Consider the following 23,471-nt stretch of genomic DNA (forward strand, 5'->3'; position numbering starts at 1 on the left):
ACTGTACACTATGTCACCATCAAAGGTTTGGTTTCTGGGCAGTAAGTCTTCATTTTGTAGGTGCAAGAGCAGCTCATGTCTGACAAGCAGAGAAGATGAGTCAGGGAAGTGGAAGGGTAGAAAGAGAGTTTATTGAAGTTCCTAAGTATGAATCAAACTACATTCTAATGGATGAATCACAAACGTGGAGTGAAAGAAGCCACATACAAGAGAATGTTCTATAAAATGTCCTTTACTAAAGTTCAAAAACGGGTAAAACCAATCTTTTGTAACTGGGTAGGGGCACAAGGTAGCTATCTGGGTGCTAGAAACCTAAGCAAGTTCACTGAGCTCTGATGTGTTGACTCCATGACTTGACGATTTATAGGCTTTGGAGAATGTGTGTTATATTTCAATAAGAAGGTTACTTAAAAAAACACATCCCAATATATACTTTTTGATTTGAAAGAAAAGTAGTTTGACATTTTCAAACTTTTATACATATGGGTTTGTCAGCGTTAACTTGGATGATTTTTGCTTTGATCACCTTGATATGCTGCGTTAAGATTTATTAGACTCTGAATGTTCTAAAACTATTCATTTCACACTGCTGGGATAAATCTGGTCTACAATGATGAGAAAGAAATCACCAAAGTCAAGTTCAGACGTAAGAAAAATACTTGAAGATATAGAATGAAACCAAACTCACAGGTCCATTTGTGCATGACTTCATGGAGATGGAAACAGAATGACATTATCTGAGCATCCCAAAACAGAATGACTTACCATCTGAGCAACTCTGTTGCTAAACATCTGCTCACAGAAGACAGAAAGTCCCTATTTAAGGAGCAAGCAGGCACTGCTGTTAAAATCAGGAGCCCTAGAATCTCTTCCTGGCTTTGTAACAGAGACATAAAACATCACATCTCTCTTCACTGTACCTTGGTTCCCTGTGCGTAAAATTAAGGGAAAGCATATGAATGAGAGACTGTCTTGAAAAGAGTTTTGAGCTCCTAATGAAATGTGACATACATATAACTGTTTCAGAAAAATACTGAAGATTATCACCAATAAAGATAATGGCAAGAAGTAGAACTGTCATGTGCACATGGTAGAGGAGGCTTGTGATATGCAGAAAAGAGGCATGAAGGAAAGAAAAGGAACCATGAACCTGCATTGCACAGAGTATTTTTGGCCAGTCAATTCTATTGAATTGAAAATATGTTCCAGAGGGAAGGAGTGGGAAGAATCACTCTGATGGGAACAAATACAACTGATAAATGACCACAATCTTAGCTAGCCATGAGCACTTATAAATACCACCTCTGACAACTGAGTTTTTCCCTGATTTAGCAGTTCCAACTGCTAGGTCATCCTAATGTATTGTTAGAGAAACAACAATATCCTAGTTTTTGCATTCCTTCAATTCTAACAATTATTTATATCTTCTGCCATATCATCAAAAAGGTGCTTTTGAAATGTTTAGGTATATTCTGAATATAGTCATTGAATTTTTACTGTCTCCTTTTCCTTAGGAGTCCAGAATATTTGTCTTTTAAATTGCTGCCAGGTATGTGACATTGGATCTGGCTTCAGCTGTAGAGAAACAAGGATTGTTTTAGGGAAAGAATGAATGACTAATTCTGCAGCAGAAGTTCTCGAAGGTCTATGTCACACGCAGTTATTCACAGCACCATCTGTCAGTAATTCACTGAAAGTCGGGTTTCAGGAAGACATTTTGGAAGCAAAGGAGAGACAGAGAAGAAAAAACATAATAAGCATGGCTTCTGACACTCCGGTTTCCTTCAGAGGACCAGGAATCAGGGTGTCAGGAGGAACTGGAAAGAGTAGAAAACCTTAAAACAAAATGAAGATCACATCTACAAGACTGAACTGAGAATTTCCTTAGTTTTAGAAATTTTCCACAGAATTTATAAGATGCACCTAGCCATTTATTTAGGAAGCCCCATGCCTAGAATGAAGTTCAACAGTGTATCAGCTTAAACACAGGATGCAACATCATCAATGCCCTGGGCTATTTCAAGTACATCAGTAAAGAACACAGCCGAGCAATAACAATTCAGAGAGTTAAGGAAAATCTGTTTCCTCTGATGAGCTCACCTTTTAGCTTTTGCTGAGATGTGCACCTAGCTTTTCTTTCCTGATCAAGCTTGCTGCATAGGGAATCTGTAAGATAAAAACAAGCAAAACTATCCAGGTGAGCAAAATTTGGAGACATGTATAATGGAGACCCTTCATTGTGCCTAAATTTGAATGCTGGTGAATCTGCCCTGAGGACAAAAGATCTCCATCTGCCTGGCAGTATGGGGCTTCTGGGGTATAGCATGTCTAAGGCCTGTTAAAAAGCATATGAGGACAGGACAGGTGATCACACTAGGTTGTTGCTACAGCTAGTCTCTGAGGTTCCTATGTGACATTTCACTGCACTTAATAATTTGCACTTAATAATATGGTACTTATTTTTATTTATGTATGAAAATTAAGTTATAACGTATGTCCAAGGTCACAAAACAAGAATGTGATTACAAACTAGTTCAATGTAATTTTTCATTTAATTAGAGTGAGGAAATATGCTATCATCATAAATCACAAATAAGATTAACTAAACACAAACTATTACTCTGGGTAATTTCCCAATAACTACTAAGAAGCATCAGAAATAATTGCACTGAATGGAAAACATGACCCTTGAGAATTCTACCTGGATAAACTTGAAAAGTACTTTTCAATAGTGGGGTTTTGAATGAAAGTCTATCGCATTTGATATGCTACTTTTCATTAGAAAATTCAAATTGTTGAAACTGGACTACATGTATTATTTAGATTTGCCTCTCTACTAACCCTAGTCATGCTACTTACCTTCATCATTATAAGGCTAAATTCAGGACTCTAATGATATAAATCTGTTTTACATTTAAAGAAATATTCAGCCTTCTAGAATGTAACATGAACTATGGCTGATATTATATAAAAGCAGTGAAGGAAAGAAAATTATAGTCATTCAGGTAGGTAATATTTTGAATACTGTTATATACATTCCCCATATCCCCAGCATATTTATGTTTTGCTCTCCTGATCTACCAGTCCATAAACATGAACCTTTATTAATGGGAAGGAACTACAAATCTATAGTGATGCTTGTGGCTAAGACTAGCTGGACCATTTTGCCATAATAACTGGTTAGCTGAATCAAACAAGTCTTTTTTTTTTAAAATTAATTAATTTATTTTTGGCTGCATTGGGTCTTCATTGCTGCGCACAGGCTTTCTCTAGTTGTGGCGAGTGGGGGCTACTCTTTGTTGCAGTGCGCGGGCTTCTCATTGCGGTGGCTTCTCTTGTTGCAGAGCACAGGCTCTAGGCACGTGGGCTTCGGTAATTGTGGCACGCGGGCTCAGTAGTTGTAGCTCACAGGCTCTAGAGCGCAGGTTCAGTAGTTGTGGTGCACGGGCTTAGTTGCTCCGCGGCATGTGGGATCTTCCTGGCCCAGGGCTCGCACCCGTATCCCCTGCATTGGCAGGTGGATTCTTAACTACTGTGCCACCAGGGAAGCCCTCAAACAGTCTTTTTAATGAAAAAAAGAGAGAAGACTAAAATAACCACCTCACTATCTTGATACACAGCCACAACATGGATATATATGATAGAGACATATCTGATAAAGGCCATAATAGCAGCATCGAAATTAATGGTTCATATAGGACCATAAATAGTTGTGTCCTAATCTCATACTTAGGACGAGAGCTGAGATTAGCTAGATAACTATGACAAGAAGAGTTACACAGGGACCTACTCTAGTTACCTCTTCTTTCCACTCTGGGTTATGCTACACCTGCTATTAACCGAGACATACTTGAATCCTGATTTTCCATTATGGTGTATGAAACAATATGCCAAAACACATGGATCACCTCTTTCTTTAGATGCATGATGTCAGAGAGCTTTGAATGGAATTCTATTATTTAGGATAACAAGTAGAAATGATGTAAACCTTGGGGTATAAGGATTACCTAATAAAATGTATTTGTGTCACTCTCGCATTTAGAAAGCCTTCTCAACATCAAGATTAGATGCCACGAAGATTTAGTAAGTGTCTGTTCTGTGCCAGGCACTGCACGAGGTAAGTTAATATCACCATGCGCCATCTCATCAAAGCCAGTAAACTACTCATCCTAACCCAAAGAAAACTGCCTGAAGGGCACTGCTTTCAGATCTAAGTCTGAATGCCTTTTTCTTTTTTTCAGAAACAACAATGTAGCGTTTCATTAAGATGGGAAGCTGATAAGGAAATTTAAGGAAAGGACTCAGGAAAAAAAAGGACATTTCCAAATAAGCACATTTGATCCCCAAATCTCCAGACTGAAATTTAAATCTGTGTGAAGAATTATTAATCTCAGGTTGTGAGCTGAGAGTCATTAATTCCAAGTCTTAAGTCATGAATGTTTAATAAAGAATATATTAGCATATGGCCCGACTGTTCATGGAAACTGTCCTATTTCATTGATTCTAAGATGCAGTTTTTTCCCTCACATTTTAACACTTCTGAAGTTGGATGTACTATAATTGATGGTATCTGAGAATCATAGTTGGAAACTTCTTTTCTTATGATACATCAAGTAATGGGCACTTTTATGATTGATGGTGCTTCAGGTTCTATACTCCCCAACTGGGGGAGCTCAGGATCTTAGAGGCTCCATTGAAGATAATTAGGCCATGTAAATCTCCTGTAATAGAACTTATAAAAGCTTTCTTTTCATTCTGACCAGCTTGGAAATCACCAAGATTGGCATGGACAAAACCCCTCAAAGTTGCTATATAACTTCTAAATCACCTAGTTGGCTCTAGTCTATCAAAAGTATTGAGATTTTACCAAAAAACATAATTTCCTAGATTGTGCCAAGAGTTAGCCTGAGCTCAGACATTAAGGTGGCTCAACATCTCAAAAGGAGAAAGACGAGAAAAAGGATATATAATTAAGAAACGAGTCATTGCATTGTCAAGATGCAAGGCAATAGATCAATAATTGGAAAAGGACCCACTGTAGTCAAAGTCTGTCTCCTGGAGAATCTTAAGGCAGCTTCCAAGGAAGTTCAGACTTACATCAAGTCCTCTGCTTGTTACATATTTAGTCATAAAATCAAAATCTTCTAGGGGCCCAGAGATCTTTTTCTAAAAATAAAGTGCTCTATCTACCTTTTAAAAATATGTAAAACATATTTTTAAAAACTCCCTGTGTTCAGACGGTAGAAATCTGGGCAAGTTCCCATCCTAACGAATACTGGAGATCCTCCAAGAAAAGACCACGCTGAAGAGCTGTACCCTTGCCAAAGGGGGAGCACTCCTCCAGAAACGATAAAGACCTGTCACCGCTCCTTTCCCGGCAAGGAAGCACAGTGCTCACACCATCAGAAAGTTGTAAACTGACTTTTTACAAGTCCACGGTGAACGAAACATTAGTACTAAATCTATTGGTTGAACATTAATTTTAATTGAGGCTTTAATGAGGAACTTTGAGACTGGTTCCCTCTGGCTGCGTGTGACTGCAGTGTTCTGGAAGAACAGCAGAGGGCACTTCAAGACTAGCATATTTTAAAAGCACTTTTTCTCAATCTACGTGCCCCTTGGTAGCGATCCAGCAAGTTCAAAGTATGTGAATCTGGGTCTAGCCATTTATCATGCGTTTTCTGTTGCAGCTTCACAGTGTCCTTCAAGAACTATGACTAATGTCTTCAACAACTATGTCTTCAACTATGACATGCCTTCAACAAACCTACGGTAGTAGCTTATACATACATGTACTTGCTTTAAAAAATTGTTGCCAAATTAGCAATAAAAAATTGAAAAAAGGTTATCAAGGCATCACAGTAGTCTCGGCTCATGTTGTAAACTACATTATATTCCAGTCCTTGGAAAAACTTTAATCAAAAGGCTGTACACGTTATAGATGTAGAAAACAAACTTATGGTTACCAGGGGATAAGGGGGGAGGGATAAATTGGGAGATTGGAATTGATATACACACACTACTATATATAAAATAGATAACTAATAAGGACCTACTATATAGCACAGGGAACTCTACTCAATATTCTGTAATGGTCTATATGGGAAAAGAATCTAAAAAAGAGTGGATATATGTATATGTATAACTGACTCACTTTGCTGTACACTTGAAACTAACACAACATCGTAAATCAACTATACTCTAATAACAATCTTTTAAGAATGGTTATACACTTAGTAAAATGCCTTCACTTTCTTCTTTAAAATTTTTTTAAAAATTGGGATATAATTTACATATAACATTGTAATGGTTTCTTCACCTTCTTCTCAATCCTAAGGGATGATGGTTTTGTTTTAAAAATTGAACTTTTTTCCTAGAACCAGAGCTCACTTGTGAATGAGAAATCTTTTGCTCTTTATTATACTAAACACTAACACCTTCATGAACGTGCTAAATTCTAAAACCTTTGTATTTGGTTCATATTGAGAGGAACATATTTCTTCGCTTGTATAAGTAAATCTGATTTGGTAATAACAACATTTTAAGCACTTGAAAACCCAGAGCAGAGGTGGGGGACCATAACACAAACTGTGATAAAGACTGTAAAACTCTCATTTTAAACTGTTTGTAAAAAAAATATTAGCTTGTGGCCCATGTATATGTGTTAAATAAACTGCATATGCTTTAAATCTCACACTAGATAAATGCACATTTATTTATAAACACACAAAGAGAGTCAATCATTTGAGTCTATAGTCATCACAACTTTGCATTTAACAAACTGTAAAAGGAAGCAATGGTGTAGAAATTAGTCAGCGGAGAATCTAAAAATGCAGGAACCAAAGAAATTCATAAGTTTTCTTTCTATGGCAATGATACCCAAGATGCTTTCGATATCATCTTGAATAAGAACACTGTGCAACAGCATAGGATAAATGCATTGTGGATCTATGGGAATTGTTACAAAATATGATGGTTTTAATATATTTGAATTCTCCATGACTGCAGAGTGGGTTTTTATTTCATCTAAAGGAAAAGATGCCTATTCTGTAAGCAAATGACTATTCTGTAATACATGCTTTGTAAACTTTAAATATAAAATAATTTAAACATGAAAGAATAAAATAATTTTTGGTGAGTTGTTCTGTTCTCAAGGAGCAAAGCATGTAACTATATTTACTGATGAATTAGAGCATTCAACTAAAAATATTGAGAAAGTCAATAATTGTGATACCTAGCAACTTCTTGACAATATTTAGGTATAATTTTCTAAAGACATTTTTCTCCAGTTACTTTAGCAAATACAACAAGCTGAATAAGGGACAGGATAAGTTTCTGTTCAAGTAAACTTGAGTTTGCTGCCTCAGTTCTAAAGCAGATGGTATAGTGTGAACACAGGTCCTTCCCGCACAAATATATCTCTAGCCACCAGGGCTCAAATAGTTCCACTAATAGAGGTACTACTTTGAGAAGGGGCATGCCATTAAATTGATTATTTGTATTGGCACAGCATTTTATGTTTACATGTGCATTTCATGTTTATTAAACACTTGTGCCTTATCATATCCCTATCAGGGTACTAGGTTGGACCTTATAACAGGTCCCTTTGGTCTAGAAACTGATCAAATGAACTATACAGGATGAATCTTGAACTCAAGTTTGCAGACCTTAAAGCTTGTATCTGTTAGTCACAAGGACAGTGCTGTAATACATAAGGTCCCAGTAATTCACTACTATGCCTTCTTTTAGTAGTTTTGGTAGTAGTTCCCCAGCACACAAAAAAAATTTGAGGAAATCAGGACCAAGCCAGGACAATTTGGAAAAGAATTAAGAGGATTGCTACATGACAGTATCAGCGTTGGGTCAGGGGGCGTCCATGGGTGGTGGTTAATTCAACAAATGTCTACTGATCCCTATTTGATGTTAGACACCATGCTAGGTGTTGAAGGTAGCACGAAGACCCGGGCATCTAAGGATAGGGGACACAAAAGAAGGGGAAGAAGCGGAAGGGACAAATCATGTGTATTTCACCAATTTTCATGTTGGTAGTCTGGATGTACTTTTGTGGATTTCAGGAATTATATTGTACCTACAAGGCTGGGGGAAAACATTCCAGCTCCTCCCAAAGAATTTAATTTGCAACCAGGAAAATTTACTATCTAGAGGAATATGAATTAATAACACTTGTCTAGATAAATAAATACATAATGATAAAATATTTTGCAATACAATGTAATCAAGATATTTTGTAATACCAATTTGTATCTTCCATGTACCAAATATCTCAAAAGACAGGAGATATTTTTTCTTTTATTAATACTTCCTGCTTATTACATGGATGCAATATCATCTCCTCTTTTACTAAAGAAGCCAAATGTCAAAGAAAATTAAGACATTAAAATTACATAACTGGCCTTAAATAACTGGCACTGAAATAATTATTTAGTTTCCTTTCCTAACGCCCCCTTTGCTACGCTCATCACCACCCAGCAGTCACACACTTTTGGTTGCATGTGTGGTAGTTTTTGTTTTAAGAGTCTGAAAATGATATCCTATGTAAAATAAGTAAGGTCTTAAAATTTTGTATCCTTCTATCTCTGATCCTATCTTTACATTCTTCCTTTGGACAAATAAAACAATACGTAAATTCACAGCAAGTAATGAGCAGCTCTTATTATCTAGGTATCAAAAGCTGAGAAGAGTAGATACTTTTTTTTTTTAACCCCTGTGGGGGATTAGTTTTCAATTGATTAAGAAAATCCTTCTGTTCCCCAGTGAAGTTAGGTGCAAATGAAACTAACACAAGCAAAACCAAAACAAGAAGAAAGATCCTGTTTAAGAGGGTCTTATGTTGAGGTGGTTTTCAGAACTGAGAGTTGTTGACCAGCACTTGAGATCCAGGAAAACCTCAGAAGGAGGGTTAAAGTTAGAAGCAGTACTTTTAATAGAGCCCCTAGAATGGGGGAAAACATCATGAAATACAAGGCTGCTTTCAAAATGACTCTCAGCAATCTCCATTAACGCAAGCATGATTTCTCCCATGCAGAAAGGAAACATCAATAACCATCTTCCTTAAATAATCCTGACAGAAAGCTAGATGCCTGGCTCTCTAGACAAGACAGGCGGGTCTGCATAGATACATGCTTTGTGGCATAAGGATAACGTGGACAAGCTCAGAAACACCAAGCAACCCAAATTATAATAATCATGCTGTGAAGAACACTAAGGATCAATGTATGTCTTTACCCAGGTGATTAAAAATATCTTATAGGGGCTTCCCTGGTGGCGCAGTGGTTGAGAGTCCGCCTGCCGATGCAGGGGACACAGGTTCGTGCCCCGGTCCAGGAGGATCCCACATGCCGCAGAGCGGCTAGGCCCGTGAACCATGGCCGCTGAGTCTGTGCATCCGGAGCCTGTGCTCCGCAACGGGAGAGACCACAACAGTGAGAGGCCCGCGTACCGCAAAAAAAAAAAAAAAAAATCTTATAAATGGACTTCTCTTGTGGCGCAGTGGTTAAGAATCCGCCTGCCAATGCAGGGGACACGAGTTTGAGCCCTGGTCAGGGAAGATCCCACATGCCGCGGAGCAACTAAGCCCGTGCACCACAACTACTGAGCCTGCTCTCTAGAGTCCATGCATCACAACTACTGAGCCCGTGTGCCACAACTACTGAAGCCCGTGCGCCTAGAGCCCATGCTCCCCAACAAAGAGAAGCCACTGCAAGGAGAAGCCTGGCACCACAACAAAGAGTAACCCTCGCTCGCCGCAACTAGAGAAAGCCCGTGCACAGCAACGAAGACCCGACGCAGCCGCAAATAAATAAATAAATAAATAATCTTACAAAAACTAAGCAGAAATTATTTCCCCATTGTACTCATGAAAATGAGGAAGCTTGGGAGACTGCTTTCAAAGCACTAATAAATAATACCAGATGTATCTGCATGGGGACAAAGGGTGAGGAATTCAGGGAAAAGAAAAAAAAAACTCAAAAAACGAAAAACATAAAACCTCACAACATTTATTTATCAGACATTTTCCTGTTTCCCTGTTTCTGTATAAATAGATCTTTGTCAGTGTCCACTTTCAGACATGATTAGGATAGAGTAACACACTTCATTTGGAAATAATTCGTTTCTTTTCATCGTCGTTCAAGTGAATTTAATTGATTAATTGTATTTATACTAAGTTCTATTGACAGCAGAGGGCCTGCTCAGGTCTGGGTGGTGGAAGGAGGGGGAAGACAAAGACAATGGCCCTTCCCTGAGCTTCTGGTGCAGCCCAGCGCTGTGTTCGGAAGTCTGCACAGTGGAAGACAATGCAGGTACCTCTGGTTCACCCTCAGAGACAATGTACACATCTGTCTATTAACACATGGTAGGTAGTTACATTTAGAGGAAATGTACTGACACATCTGTGTATCCTGCATCTAAGTAAATCTCTTGGCAATTAGCATCTAAACCAGCGGAGAGTGAAGTGGACCAAAGGATTTCAAGGCAAAAACACAAACAGTTTCATACATATTGGGTGGTTTGAAAACAAACCCATCACCTTGCATTTATTTTTAAGTAGAAATGCATCTTACAATTTGTAACTGTTGTACCATTTCTTCTCGGTAGGCTAGTTCCCTTTTCATTTGATCCTGAAAATTATCTGGTAGGAATGAGAAACAGAGAAATAGATTAATTAAAGTGTAAAATCTACTATTGGTATATTTAGTAAAAATATTACTGACAGTCCCATAGAACTGCCCCCCCCTCGCCCTTTGGTATTTTTAAAAGTAAACACTATAGTTGTTTGAAGAGATGTTTTCTTCAAGAATGTGATTTAATCAGAATAGACGGTAAATCCTGAGAGGCAAAGGTCTATCTCTTATATTTCACAATATCGCATAGCTCATCTAGTATAATTCCTTGCACATGATAACTACTCGGGAATGTCGAGGGCAAGCATGTTCTCTAGTCTTTGAACACTTGAGCCAGTCACAGTACTGAGAGCTTCCACTGTCTTCAGAAGTCTAGTGCTAGTGACGGGGTGAAGTTCAGACAAAGCCCATCATAGGAAACGTGGACCCTTGTGCACGCGAACCCTTGGGTGATAAGACGTAGGTCTGTTAGATGTGCCTGCCTGGCTTCACTGCAGCTCATCTCACGTCTAAGAGAGTGAGTGATAAATGAATTCTGACTGGACTCTCCCAACCTGCAAACTCTCCCACCCGGTAGCAGCCTTGTCTTACGTCCTCCTTGGGCCTATGTGGTTCTACAGACCTTGCCTCAATCTGAGAAGGAAGGAACTTTAAGACATATTGTGCAAAATATCTTTGCCATTCTACATATTGATCATTTTTATTGTATTTCCAGAAAGGAATGACTTCTTAATGTGCATCTTGTTCTTTCATCTTCTCCACTGATCTTTTTTAAAGTGTGGACTTGGCTAACTTCAGCTTTTTCTGCTTTAAATGAGAAATTAACATGATTTCATATGAATCTGTGGTGGATGGTCAGGGCAGTGGCTTGACGAAACCAGAAACTCTGTCATCATCTCTTCTCTTCCTTTCATCTCTACAGCCAACTGGTGTGTGAGTCCTGTATATTCTACCTCCATCCTCTCCTCTCTTTGCCATTGTTACCTCCCAAATGCAGACACCTCTTCCCTGAAAAGTTTCCCAACTGACAATCTGGCCTCCAAATCCCTTTCATTCTCCTGCTTAAAACTCCGTGAGGGATTCCCATCACTTTCAAGGTAATAAACCCTTTACCACTCATGAGATTCTGGATACTCAGAAACTAAAAACATTGTTCTTTTTATTTTTTAATTTTTATTTATTTATTTTTTTGCTGTATGTGGGCCTCTCACTGTTGTGGCCTCTCCCGTTGCGGAGCATAGGCTGCAGACATGCAGGCTCAGCGGCCATGGCTCACGGGCCCAGCCGCTCCGCAGAATGTGGGGTCTTCCCGGACCGGGGCTCGAACCCGTATCCCCTGCATCGGCAGGCGGACTCTCAACCACCGCGCCACCAGGGAAGCCCTATTTTTTTGATCTATCTTTCTACACTATTTTGAATTCCTTCCCCAACCTCAAGCATGTATTTTTAATTAATTAATTTTAAAAGACCTTTTTAAAAGAGCAGCTTTAGGTTCACAACAAAATTAAGAAGGTACAGAGAGTTCCCATATACACTCTGTGCCTCCCCCCACGCACACAGCCTCCCCCATTATCAACATCACTCACCAGGATTTGTTTCCACGGATAAACCTACATTGACACCTCATTATCGCCCAAAGTCCATAGTTTACCTTAGGATTCACTCTTAGTGTTGGACATTCTATGGGTTTGGACAAATATATAATAACATATGTCTATCATCACAATACCATACAGAGTATTTTCACTTCCCTGAAATCCTCTGGGCTCTGCTGATTCATTCCTCCCCTCCACTCCACCCCTAGCAGTCATTGGTATTTTTACTGTCTCCATAGTTTTGCCTTTTATAATATACATATTTTTAAGAAGACCCATTTCCTACTCTCACCTCAGAATTTGATGTGAAAGTTACTGTAATAGAGGTAAGTCTGTGGTGCTATGCAAGGGTCAAGGAAGGAGCCCTCGGGTTCCCTTGGAGGATTAAGCAGGAGGAAAAGCTTGAGGAGGTGTGATCAGGTTCTTTGCTAAGATGTGGAGGCGGGAGTAGGGAACAGCAGGTGGCTCAGCTGGTTGCAGCAAAGGGGGTAGAAAAAGCTCCTTCCACCACATCACCCACCAAACCACTCTCCAGTCCACACATGCATTGCACTCCCAGCCACTCTGTGTTTGCCACTGCTGTGGCCTGGCCCTTACAGCACACATCTCCCTTTTCTTTCAAGTCCAGCTCAAACGTTCTGTCTTCTGAAATGTTCTCTCCAATTCTCCTGCCCTCTCCTGCCAGAATTATCCACATTTCTCTTGTACTCCTCCAGCACTCTGTACAGACCTCTGTTAATGCATCCATAATCCGTACTATGATTAGTGGTTATACATCTGTCTCTCAGTGAAACAGTGAGGACAGGAAGATAAGTTTTAGACACTTTAAAAATTTCCAAAGCCCACCACAGGGCCTGGCACACAGCAGGGGCTCGTTAATGAATGAGGAATGAATAGAAGAATGAAGTACCCACCAGAAGGTCTGGATTCTGCCTTGGACAGTAATTACCCCCCTCTGGAGGCTCAGACCCTCATCTGAACAAACAAGGGAACGATGGAACGATGGAACGTGGAACGATGCGCTCTGTAAGGTCCTTTCTTGCTCTACTGCTTTAAGATTTGATGACAAGGTAAACTGATTTGGTTGGGCTCCACACACCCAGTTCTGTCCTTCCTGTGTTGGAAAATGGGGAGCGGGTAATTTTGACTTATACTGATGAAAATTAGAAGGCAGGTACTGTATGAGGGGCTGCCACACACCTGCCACCTCAGGATGCTCTGGAGGTGGGTCAAAGCCCATAGGCTGGGTACCAGGCAACAGGAGTCAGTGCTCTGCAAACTGCCCTGGTTCCAGTGCCCTTGGCCCTGTACCTGGCCAGAATACCTTCAGAAGATCAGTGTGTTTTCCAGACACCAGAGCTCATCCCAAGCAGGTCTCCCTCTGTGAAGGAGAGATCTGCCCTCTGAACCTCAGCAGCTTCCTCTCGGGCTCCGCAGTGCCTCTGATCAGGGTGAGGCTGAGGTGGGTGGGAGATGAAGGGCTGCCTGAAGCTGGCTGTGGCACCTCCCTGGCAGCCCAGGAGAGCCTGATGTTGGAGAAGGAAATAGCTAAGGGTAATTTGGAGCGGAGTGATGATAACTAGTCCTTACTTAATTCATGCTCGTTGCTCTGTGATGGCACACAGTACAATTCTTTAAGTTAAAGTGAAAAAAAAAAATGAAGCTGTTAAAGTGCCGGAAAAATGGTGAATGTTTTTATAAGATTGGAGTGAGGAAGGGCATCAAAGACAAAAAGCAAACAGGAAAGACTTACAGATTTGATTAGATAAAAAGTTAAAACTTTGGTATGACAATAAACACAAAACACCATAGTCAACATTTCAAAATGGACAGAAACAAAAGACTATTTACAACATGACGAAGAATTAATATTTTAGTATATAAAGAGCTCACATAAACCAGGAGAAAATGAACATGTCAAAAGAAATACGGGGAGAGGATACGTGGGCATTCACAAAACACACAAATGGATGACAGACACGTGCAAAGTGTTCAATATCCCTAGCAATGAGAGAAAAGGATATAATACAAGGAACCACTTTTTCCATTTAAGTTAGCAAAGATCTAAAGAAAAGATGATACGTGGTGTTCCAAGGATGGAAGTATAAATTAGTACAACCTTTCTGGAAAGCAACATAAAATTATGTATCAAGAGCTTTGAAAAGTTCATACGCTAACAGAAATTCTTTTAGGAGTTTATCCTAGGGAGATGATCATGGATTTGTACAAAGATTCAGTAACAACGATGCCTAAAACTTGGATAAACTTTAATGTCCAATGTAAGAGTGCATTTATAGACTGCTAGGTAGTCTTGAAAAGAAGCTCATGTTAAGTGAAAAAAAGGAGGGTAAAAACTGGTGTGCGTAATATTTCATTTTGTTTAAAAAATGGTTTAATATGCACTAGAAAGGCTGAAACTCCAAAATGTTAACATTGGTTTCCTCTAGGTGACAGGATTATGGGTGATTTTTATTTTCTTTCCTTTGTATTTCTGTATATTTAAACTTTTCTACAGCAAGCATGTGTATAACTTTAGAGATATAAAGATTGTTAATTGGCGAGAGAAAAAACAAACTAAAAGTTTTGCTATGTTCTAAGGTTGATGAAGACACAATTTAAGTGGAGATGAAAACATCATTAAGCTGTTTACTCTAATGAGAATCACTTGAAACCCAGCTATTTTTGGAAGACGACAGCATAAAAGGAGGTGGCAGAGAAAAGCACTGAAGGCTGTGCTCTGCAAACGTGGACAGTTTGAAAAGCCAAAGAGTTTTTCAAACAGCAACAAAAAGTATCCAGCCTACATACCTGGCACTAGAAATTAGAAGAAAACTCAGATGGTAGATCTAGTTCCCCTGGTAGAGCCTACTCATCAAGCAATAGGCTTTGGGGCTTATTTCATTTACATGGTCTTTATTTTGTTATCACTGCTTTTAAACAATGACAGAGACTTTTGATCTGTACCATGTTTTAGAATCCCCATCCCTGCTTCTCCAGAGGATGCTACAACAAAGAGAGAAGAAGGAAGGATGGAAACCACTGAACATAGAATGAATCTAGTAACAGCCACAGGTGAAAGATGGGACAACCATATTCAGGTAGATGAAATGTAGTTTGTTTTTAATAAGAAGTAACCTTAAAAGTAACTTGGAAAAGAATTTTTTTATAAAAATCTAAGACGATGACATGATCAAAATCTACCAGTTAAGTTTTTCACAAAACCCCAGCCATTAGTAGGTCTTCCCTGTTGTAAACCACTGGCCTTTCCACTTGGTTCTCTCAAATGCCATGAATTTGTCATCATACCTGCAAATCCAAGGACTCAACTCATGAGTCCTTGCTAATCTCCTTTATCAGTGATCCAATCTCATCTTCATTGTCAGTTTTAATCTCTTTGAATATGACTCCAATATTTATATCAACCATTGATTGAGAGTACGTCATGTTCCCACAATTTGCTGCATGGGCAGCAACAGAAGACTCCTGAAATTATTTACAACACTGTCGGGTAGAGGGTGAAACAATCAGAGAGGAGTGAACACAAAACACCCATGGAACTAGAAATAAACACAGGAGGACTTCAGCACAGAGTGCAAACTGCAAGAGTGGGAAGGCTTCCTGGAGGTGGCAGAGCTTGAGCTGTGTCCCAAATGATGGGGAGTACCTAGACAAGGGAGGCATTTGGACTAGAGAAACGTAGGATGCAGAGGTGGAAAGTGAGGGGCGAGGGCGGTCCGCAGGGTAAGTGGAACTGAGTAGGGGGAGAAGTGGTAATAAGCCTGGGTGGGCCGATTATGGAGGATTGTAAAAGCCACTCAGGAGTTAGATGAGACGCGATACGGTCAGCAATAGGGAATCACTACAGTGAGTGGAAGACGTGGTGCCAAAGGTAGATTTTTAGGAAGGCAGGGCTAATAGCAGTGAGCAGAAAGGGCTGGAGTGGGGAAGGGAAGTGAGGACCCAGGGCACCCCGCGGCAGCGACACAGGAGAGGGAGAGGGTGAGGGCCTTCTCCATTCGTGGCCTCATCCAGCAACCCTTTGGCAGGTCCCAGTCAGGCCTAGGCTCTGAAGTTATACTGATGGCCAGTGGCAAGAGAGTAAAATGAATGAAAAATGACAGCAAAGGCCTGAATACTGTAATAAAGGAAGGTGCAGGGTGTTGGAGGAGCCGGGAGGAAGGAGAGCTTCACTAGGGAAGGCAGACACAATGTGATGGCTGAAATGACTTCTGGATTTGCAGCCGCAAAAATGATCAGACCAGGGCTTCCCTGGTGGCGCAGTGGTTGAGAGTCCGCCTGCCGATGCAGGGGACACGGGTTCGTGCCCCGGTCTGGGAGGATCCCACATGCCGCGGAGCAGTTGGGCCTGTGAGCCATGGCCACTGGGCCTGCGCGTCCGGAGCCTGTGCTCCGCAACGGGAGAGGCCACAATAGTGAGAGGCCCGCATACCGCAAAAAAAAAACCAAAAACAGAAACAAAAAAGATGATCAGACCAGTCCTTAGTGGGAGAGCTCGGAATGGTGGCATCTTGGGGGCAGGGTCTCCAACCGTTTACTCCTGTCCAATTAAACATGACTGTCATTGCAGGATGTGGGGCCAGCTGTCCTACTGTCACCTCAGTGACCTTGATAAAGGTGGAGCTCCTCGTCATCCATTTCCTCCAAACTCTTACTTCTACCCAGTCTAGATTACATTTCTCCCACCTTCCCTCAGGATCCCCTCCTGAGCTCTCTTCTCATGTTCTACCCAGGTGGTCAACTAAACGGATTGTCTCATATCAAAGTAAGTTTCACTGCCTGTTTCAGCCTCTGTAACTACAGCCCAGGAAAGCTCTAGAAGTTCTGATTTCTAATATCAGCTGGTTTACAATAAAGCCCCTGCAGGAATGTACATATTACCCTTGAAATGGTAACAGTAGCAGCAACGCACATTACCATGGATCAGTCACTAGTCACCATGCGAAACACTTTATACATTTAATCCTCTCTGCAACGCCACGAGATGGGTAGTAGTATTGTTCTACGGTTGAAAAGGGGGTTAGGTAACTTGCCTAAGGTTACTCAGTGGGGGAGTCAGCGTCCAAACCTGGAGACCCCGCTACTAGCCACCAGGCTCTCTGCTGCCTCCACCTGAAGGGTAAATGTCTGCTTGCTCTGCGGTGTCCTCTCCTTTCCTCCTCCCTGCATTTCCCCATCAGAGTCTTGCAGCTCTGGAAACCTCTGTCCAGCAAGTGGAGAGACTCGCTTGTGCTTCCTCCTCCTCCCAACCTCTGCCTACAGAGTACAGAGGCCTGCTTTCTCCCCTCCGCCTCTTCCACTTTCCCCCCTCCCCCACCTCCTCCTTCCTCTCATCTTTATCCTCACTATTCTGTGCCACAGGTCATCCCTCACTCCCAAAGCACAACAAGAGAAGCTCAGAAGTTTGGACCCATTCTAGACATGCTTTTCGAGAGCTTGATGCTAAGTTTCCTCTTCCTCCCCCTGCTTCGTCATGACCGTCACCATCACTGCTGATGTCATCGAGCACTTATCCTGTGCTAGGGATGTGCTCAGACCTTCACGTGGATCCTCGCATGTGGTCCTCATCTTCCTGTGGGACAGGAATTATCCGGCCCACTTTACAGTTTCCAAGGTCCTACAGCCATGAGGTAGCAGAGCCACAAAGTATCTCAGGGTATTTTGAGCCTGGCTTCCTAACTGTCACAGGTGATAGCTTAGCTTAGGTCCCCAGTGCTCTAAGTGAACCGGGTTTGAAGTGTTGTGACTGTGAGTCCACCTCCTAGTAAAAAGCTCTTGCTGGGATTCCTCTCTGCTTCCTTCTGATGGCGGCTTTACAAAGTTCCGTCCTCCCTTTCCCCTTTCCATCTGAGCGAATCTAAATCTGTCTGCCAGCCTCGGGGCCTCTCACATTTAGTTAACAAGCAGGTAATGTGCATTTGCTATTTTCACTGGTGTGAAATTAACTGCCCCTTGGTGCTGTGTCCAAACCATGCATTATTCAAACTTGGGCACCACTTCCTTGGTCAGTGGAGTACACTGTAGATAAAAATGGGCAAAACTTTTCTGTTGTTATTTAATTGAAGTGTTTCACATACGCGGCAATCACAGAGGATTCATTTTAATTCACACCAGGAGGATGAGTGATGGGTCTGAATGGAACCTGGACAGTTGTACTACAACATCCTAACTTTTTAAAAAACAGAAACACGTACATGTTGTATGGTAGAGTAATTAGTAAGAAAATGTATAAATTACTTAACTCCTTAAAATGATGATTAGCTTTTATTAACAGGATAAGTTATGGCTACACGGGTTTCACATGGAGTTAGGTGGATACTTTGGGGACTCAGTGGGATTTGGACTCACTCTACTGGATCTGCAAACTCAATAATTAGATAAACATCAGCTTAGAAGGGACACAAATCACTCAGTGTCTGCTCATCGCTGCAAGGAACTGTGCAGTCTTTTTTAAGATGGGGTTTTAGAAATGAGAGAATCCTGGATCCCTTGGAAGCACCTGTTTTTCAAGGTTTCAAAGATATTTTTAATATGTTTCTCTTTTTCTTGAAGCTACAAATGTAATGATGATCCCAACATACTATCAAAAGCTACTGGCCATTCTCCTCCCTTCCATCTTATTCTAAGCCTCAGCAAGCATTCTCCAAATTCAAAATACTGAAGCATCGTGAGCTCCAAACTTCCCTTGCGGATACTGACAGATCACAAACTTGACCGACCCTATCGCTCCTTGGGGCCAGAACTCTCTTCCGTCATGAGTCCTCTTCATTCTTATCCCTGCTAAGCAGTCTGGTGGAACTCAGTTTGACATGTTACCAGGAACCCAGTACTATTCAAAAATGCTACCCGAGAGGGCATGTCTTTCAGTTTGTGCTGATGATTACATTTGAGAAGCTCTGGCGAGTGCAGACCTTTGTGCTCATACTATTAAAATTGTCACAATTACTGAAAAATCTTTTTCTGGATGTTTGCCTATGGCTCTACCACAGGAATTACCAACATGAGTTTTGTGATGCCTGGATTAAAAAACAAAGGGCACTGACATTCTAAAAAAGTGTGCCTGAAAAAAATTAATATTAAATGTATATAATTCAAAATATGACTAAACGAGACTCCAAAAAGCTTGAAAAACACTACTGTGGTGTATTTGTCCAAATGTGATTCAGAACACGACAGGTGAATTTTAGAAATCTGGACACCTATCATAGGTCTTTCTGAAATTCTAGGACCCTGGGAGTAGAGACAATAGTTTTTATGCTACAGTTTCTCTTGCCACCAAATTTGGAATGAAATTTTATTACTAAATATGTATGGAGAATACCCAACTACTAAAATTGTACTAATTTTAATTAATAAAATATGTGTACATTGAATTGTTAAATTTTAAATCTTCATGTCTCGAGCACCAGGCAGCTCTCTAGAACTATCTGAGAATAAGAATTAACTGTTCTTTTGTTTTTCCTACCTTAGAGAAAAAAATACCTGAGTAATTCTTTTGTTTTAAAAAATATTAATATTTCTGACTATTTAAATATATCTACATATTTAATGGTATATTTGCATACATGTTTTAAATGCACACAATACATAGGCACAGATACACATATACCAATAGAATAAACACCAAAAGGTTCTTTTAAGAAATTTTATCTGTCAGCTGATTCAAAGCATAAATAACAGGCTAAAATTTCCAAACACTTTGAGACCACCGGAAGACCCTGTGGTACTTTGTGTAATCACATAATATTTAGAAGACTATCCTTATGCCTAATAATAGAAATGTCATCAAATATCATAAGGCAATGAAATAAAAGTGATTTCTTACTGAATACTGGGAAAGATGTATTTCCTTTTAACACCTGGAATTCTTGTTCTAGTCGTCTCCGCAAATCTATTTGTTCAAATAAAACCTTCTGAAGTTCTTCTAATAAAGAAAAAAAGAAGAGTCACTTTACTAATCTTTACAAATGACTCTCCAGAGGACTGTTACATATGGCAAGTTATTATTATAAGACAAAATATTTTACCAGTTTAAAAAGGGTCGCATAGACATGGGATAGATTTTGTGCAGAAATCCATGAATATAAATCAATGTAATGTATTATTTTAAAGGATTATTTTACAGTGTCATGTATTGATTGATATGTATGCATTAATCTCAATTATATCCACCCCGTGGTCCATATATTATTCATGTGTTCCTTGTCAAGCTTAAAATATAGTGGAGAACAAAAATATCCTCCTATTATCTCTTCAGTCTTTTAAAGCTAAGAGAAGTTCTACAGAATTAAAACTTTTCTTTACCTTTCCCCATATTTTCTACATCCTTTCTGAGTGAATGAGGTGAATTTGTCTCTTGTGTGTGTTCACCTTTAAAAAAAAAGGAGAAAAAAATATTAGTTTTGTGTAGGCTATTTTCTGCAAGTTGTTATTTCCACTTTCTATTAATATCTACAAAAGAGTTTTTTTAAATATAACTTCAAGGTGGAAGTCCTCGGGGCCAAACGTTGTCCTCATTTACTCGTGTATCATTCCCCTGAACCATGGAGGGGAGTGACAGAAAATGAGGGCCGAGTCCACCTAGACTGTGACAACAGCTCCATGAAAGCAGACTCCTGACATCAGCCTCCCTCCCAGCCCCTACCACTGCCCAGCCTTTACAACCAAGCTAACTGCTAGAAGGGCAAAAGAGGAGGTTGAACAGCTGACATTTCTGGGAGAAATCTGATCAGACTCCCTCTCTTTCTAGAGGTGAAGAAGCCTGATTTTATTGGGAAGGCACACAAGACCATGGAAACAGAAGCCTCCAGCCTTCTTGGGCCACCAAAATGTGGGGTGGTGAAAAAGAAGTGAGAGGAGGCTTTAGCTGTCCCTGGGAGAGAAGTTATGAGGCTGCAGTGGTTTCCTAATAATTGATAGCTTTTTAAAAAAGAAATCAACCGAAAAGAAAGAAGTGAAATAAGTTATGTTACTTTGTAATAGTCATACGCTTGCTGATGATAGTTTCTTAACTACTTGTCTTCAAACAGTATAAACTGTATTGTGGATAGAAGTTAGGTTGCCGTTCTTTGCTTCTGTGCTAACTAGAATGATGACAAGCTAAGAAAATGTATATATCTACAGTCATAAACTGAGTCTATATAATCCAGAAAACATAAACAAAGCAAAGAAATGCAACCATTCTGCTATCAGAATTAAAAAAGGTTTCAACTTGTTATCTGCAATTACCCACATAATTTAATTAAGCTTTCCGTTTTCATCTATAGAGATATGGCAGTGCAGACAAAGGTGCTCTGAGAAGGTTTCCTCTATCCCCCTCCCCTGCCCCCCAGGTTAGCTCTTCCATGTCCTTGGTGCCGTTTGCTTCCAGCCTTCTGCACCTACTAGGCAGGCTACCTGGAGGCGGGGCTCTGTCTTTTCTGCATGGCCAGTGCCTTGCACAGTACTAGACGCATACTCATATTCAATAAAGTTTCTTCAGCTGTCACTGAAAGGGACCCTAGGAGGTCGCAAATTCTAAATCATAGCACAAGTTAGATGCATCGTTTCAATTCTGTTCTCATATCTTTTCATTTCCCTTCCTCAGCAAGAAATGGAGTGAAATGGTCCCGGCCACTTCCAGGAATACTGGGGAATTTCATTGTCAAGGGAAAAATTTCTGCAAAGAGGGAAACAGAATTTCTTCCCAAAGTGGCAGCCTACAATATCAAGGACGGACAGAAAAGTCCTCAACCTGATATTATAAATGGCGATTCTGCAGTCCACATGATGACTGTCAGGGGTATGTGTGCGCAGGTATGCATGTGTGCATATGTGTGTATGAAAATACAAATGTACAAATATTCCCAAGCATGTGCACAGTTATGGGAAGGCACTTCCTCTGGCTCCCCATCATCAGCACAACAATATCCAGGGCATCCTGAGTTCCTTAATGGCAGCCATTTTCTGTACTATCTACGTCATATTTGCACAAACTTATTCTCATTTTCATCTTGGACATGACCTCTCTCTGTAGGCTTTTGAACATTAATACCTTGGCTTTCTTCTCCATATAATAAATAATGAGGAAATACCGGTGAAGCATTTTAAATACAGACCTCAATGTAATTCCTACAAACTACTATTATCTAAAAGAAGAGTAACACAAAGGTTGGTAACAAATCGTAAATGTATAAACCAAGAATAATGATATTTTTAAATGAAGATAAATGCATATTATGCGCAGTTTTACCTATGTTTACTTTAGTCTCAGTTAACCAGATGTTAAATGCATAGATGTTTCATACCCACATATAATATTGAGGTTGAACAAGAAAAGAAATGAGCATGCACACATCTCTGCATCTATCTACAGAGCAGGATGAGATTTTATCATTCTACAACTTTCCCAACCCCTCAAGACATGATTTAAATGAGATAGTTAGTTTCTGAATAGGCAACTCTAGAAGCCATTTCCTTATCACATTAGAGACCAGCTTCTTTCTGACCTACTAGTGTATTTTGTGGACTGTTTACCTTATATTACATTTCAACTAGATAATTAAATTAAAAAATTAAAATAATATATGTAAAATTGCATTTCTTTTCTACTTCACAGTTAGGAGGTTTACACTGGTATGAAGCATTAAACAAATAGCTAGTAAATAAAACTATATTAACCACAGGTGAATCTACCGATGACATTAATAATATACTTTTCATCCGCTTTGTGAAGGATTAATTAATATTTTACATGTGTCTATTTGAAACAGGTATTTTGCTGCAACTTCTCAGAAAAATCTGTCAGTTTTGAGCTTAGAAGATTCAAATTTCTCACTTGCAAAGCATTTTAAAAAATGGTTCAATGTTAGGTAAATAAGGAGCACAGAAGCTTCAGCTGCCTTTTGTGTATCTTTCACTGGACCGTTGCCTTTTGCATATTACTAATCTGTGAAAACCAGATTGTTAATGGTGGTTAAAAATGACCTCTGGGAGCCTGGATATGTTTGTTCACTATTACTGCTAATGTTTTCCATCTGGTTTAAAAAAAAGAAAAGGCAGTCTAATACTAGATTAAATAAATGAGATTTAGTTGACAGTGAGCTTTCCATTTTTATAAATATTCCATCAGGTTAAATGCACTTTACTTTTCCAAAATTAATGAATGCATTTGGAGAAATCCCCGAACTAAAATTCTTACTTTCCTTCCCATTATATCCCCCCTTTAAAAAAAAGT

At 39.8% G+C, this 23,471-nt stretch overlaps 1 protein-coding gene across 1 annotated transcript in view; it reads right to left on the reverse strand.

Moving 5' to 3' along the window:
• Positions 1-2,103: 2,103 nt before the first annotated feature.
• The window catches only part of SKOR2 (SKI family transcriptional corepressor 2), a 33,717-nt gene continuing 12,349 nt past the window's right edge, over positions 2,104-23,471 (reverse strand). Inside the window, exons 4-7 of the mRNA XM_060029544.1 lie at positions 20,561-20,626; positions 20,082-20,180; positions 10,584-10,651; positions 2,104-2,166 (exon numbers count right to left, since the gene is read on the reverse strand). Of these exons, the coding sequence (XP_059885527.1) occupies positions 2,104-2,166; positions 10,584-10,651; positions 20,082-20,180; positions 20,561-20,626 (296 nt within the window). The remainder of the gene's footprint in view (positions 2,167-10,583; positions 10,652-20,081; positions 20,181-20,560; positions 20,627-23,471) is intronic.

The sequence above is a fragment of the Delphinus delphis genome, chromosome 13, assembly GCF_949987515.2.
Source record: "Delphinus delphis chromosome 13, mDelDel1.2, whole genome shotgun sequence".
NCBI lineage: Eukaryota > Metazoa > Chordata > Mammalia > Artiodactyla > Delphinidae > Delphinus > Delphinus delphis.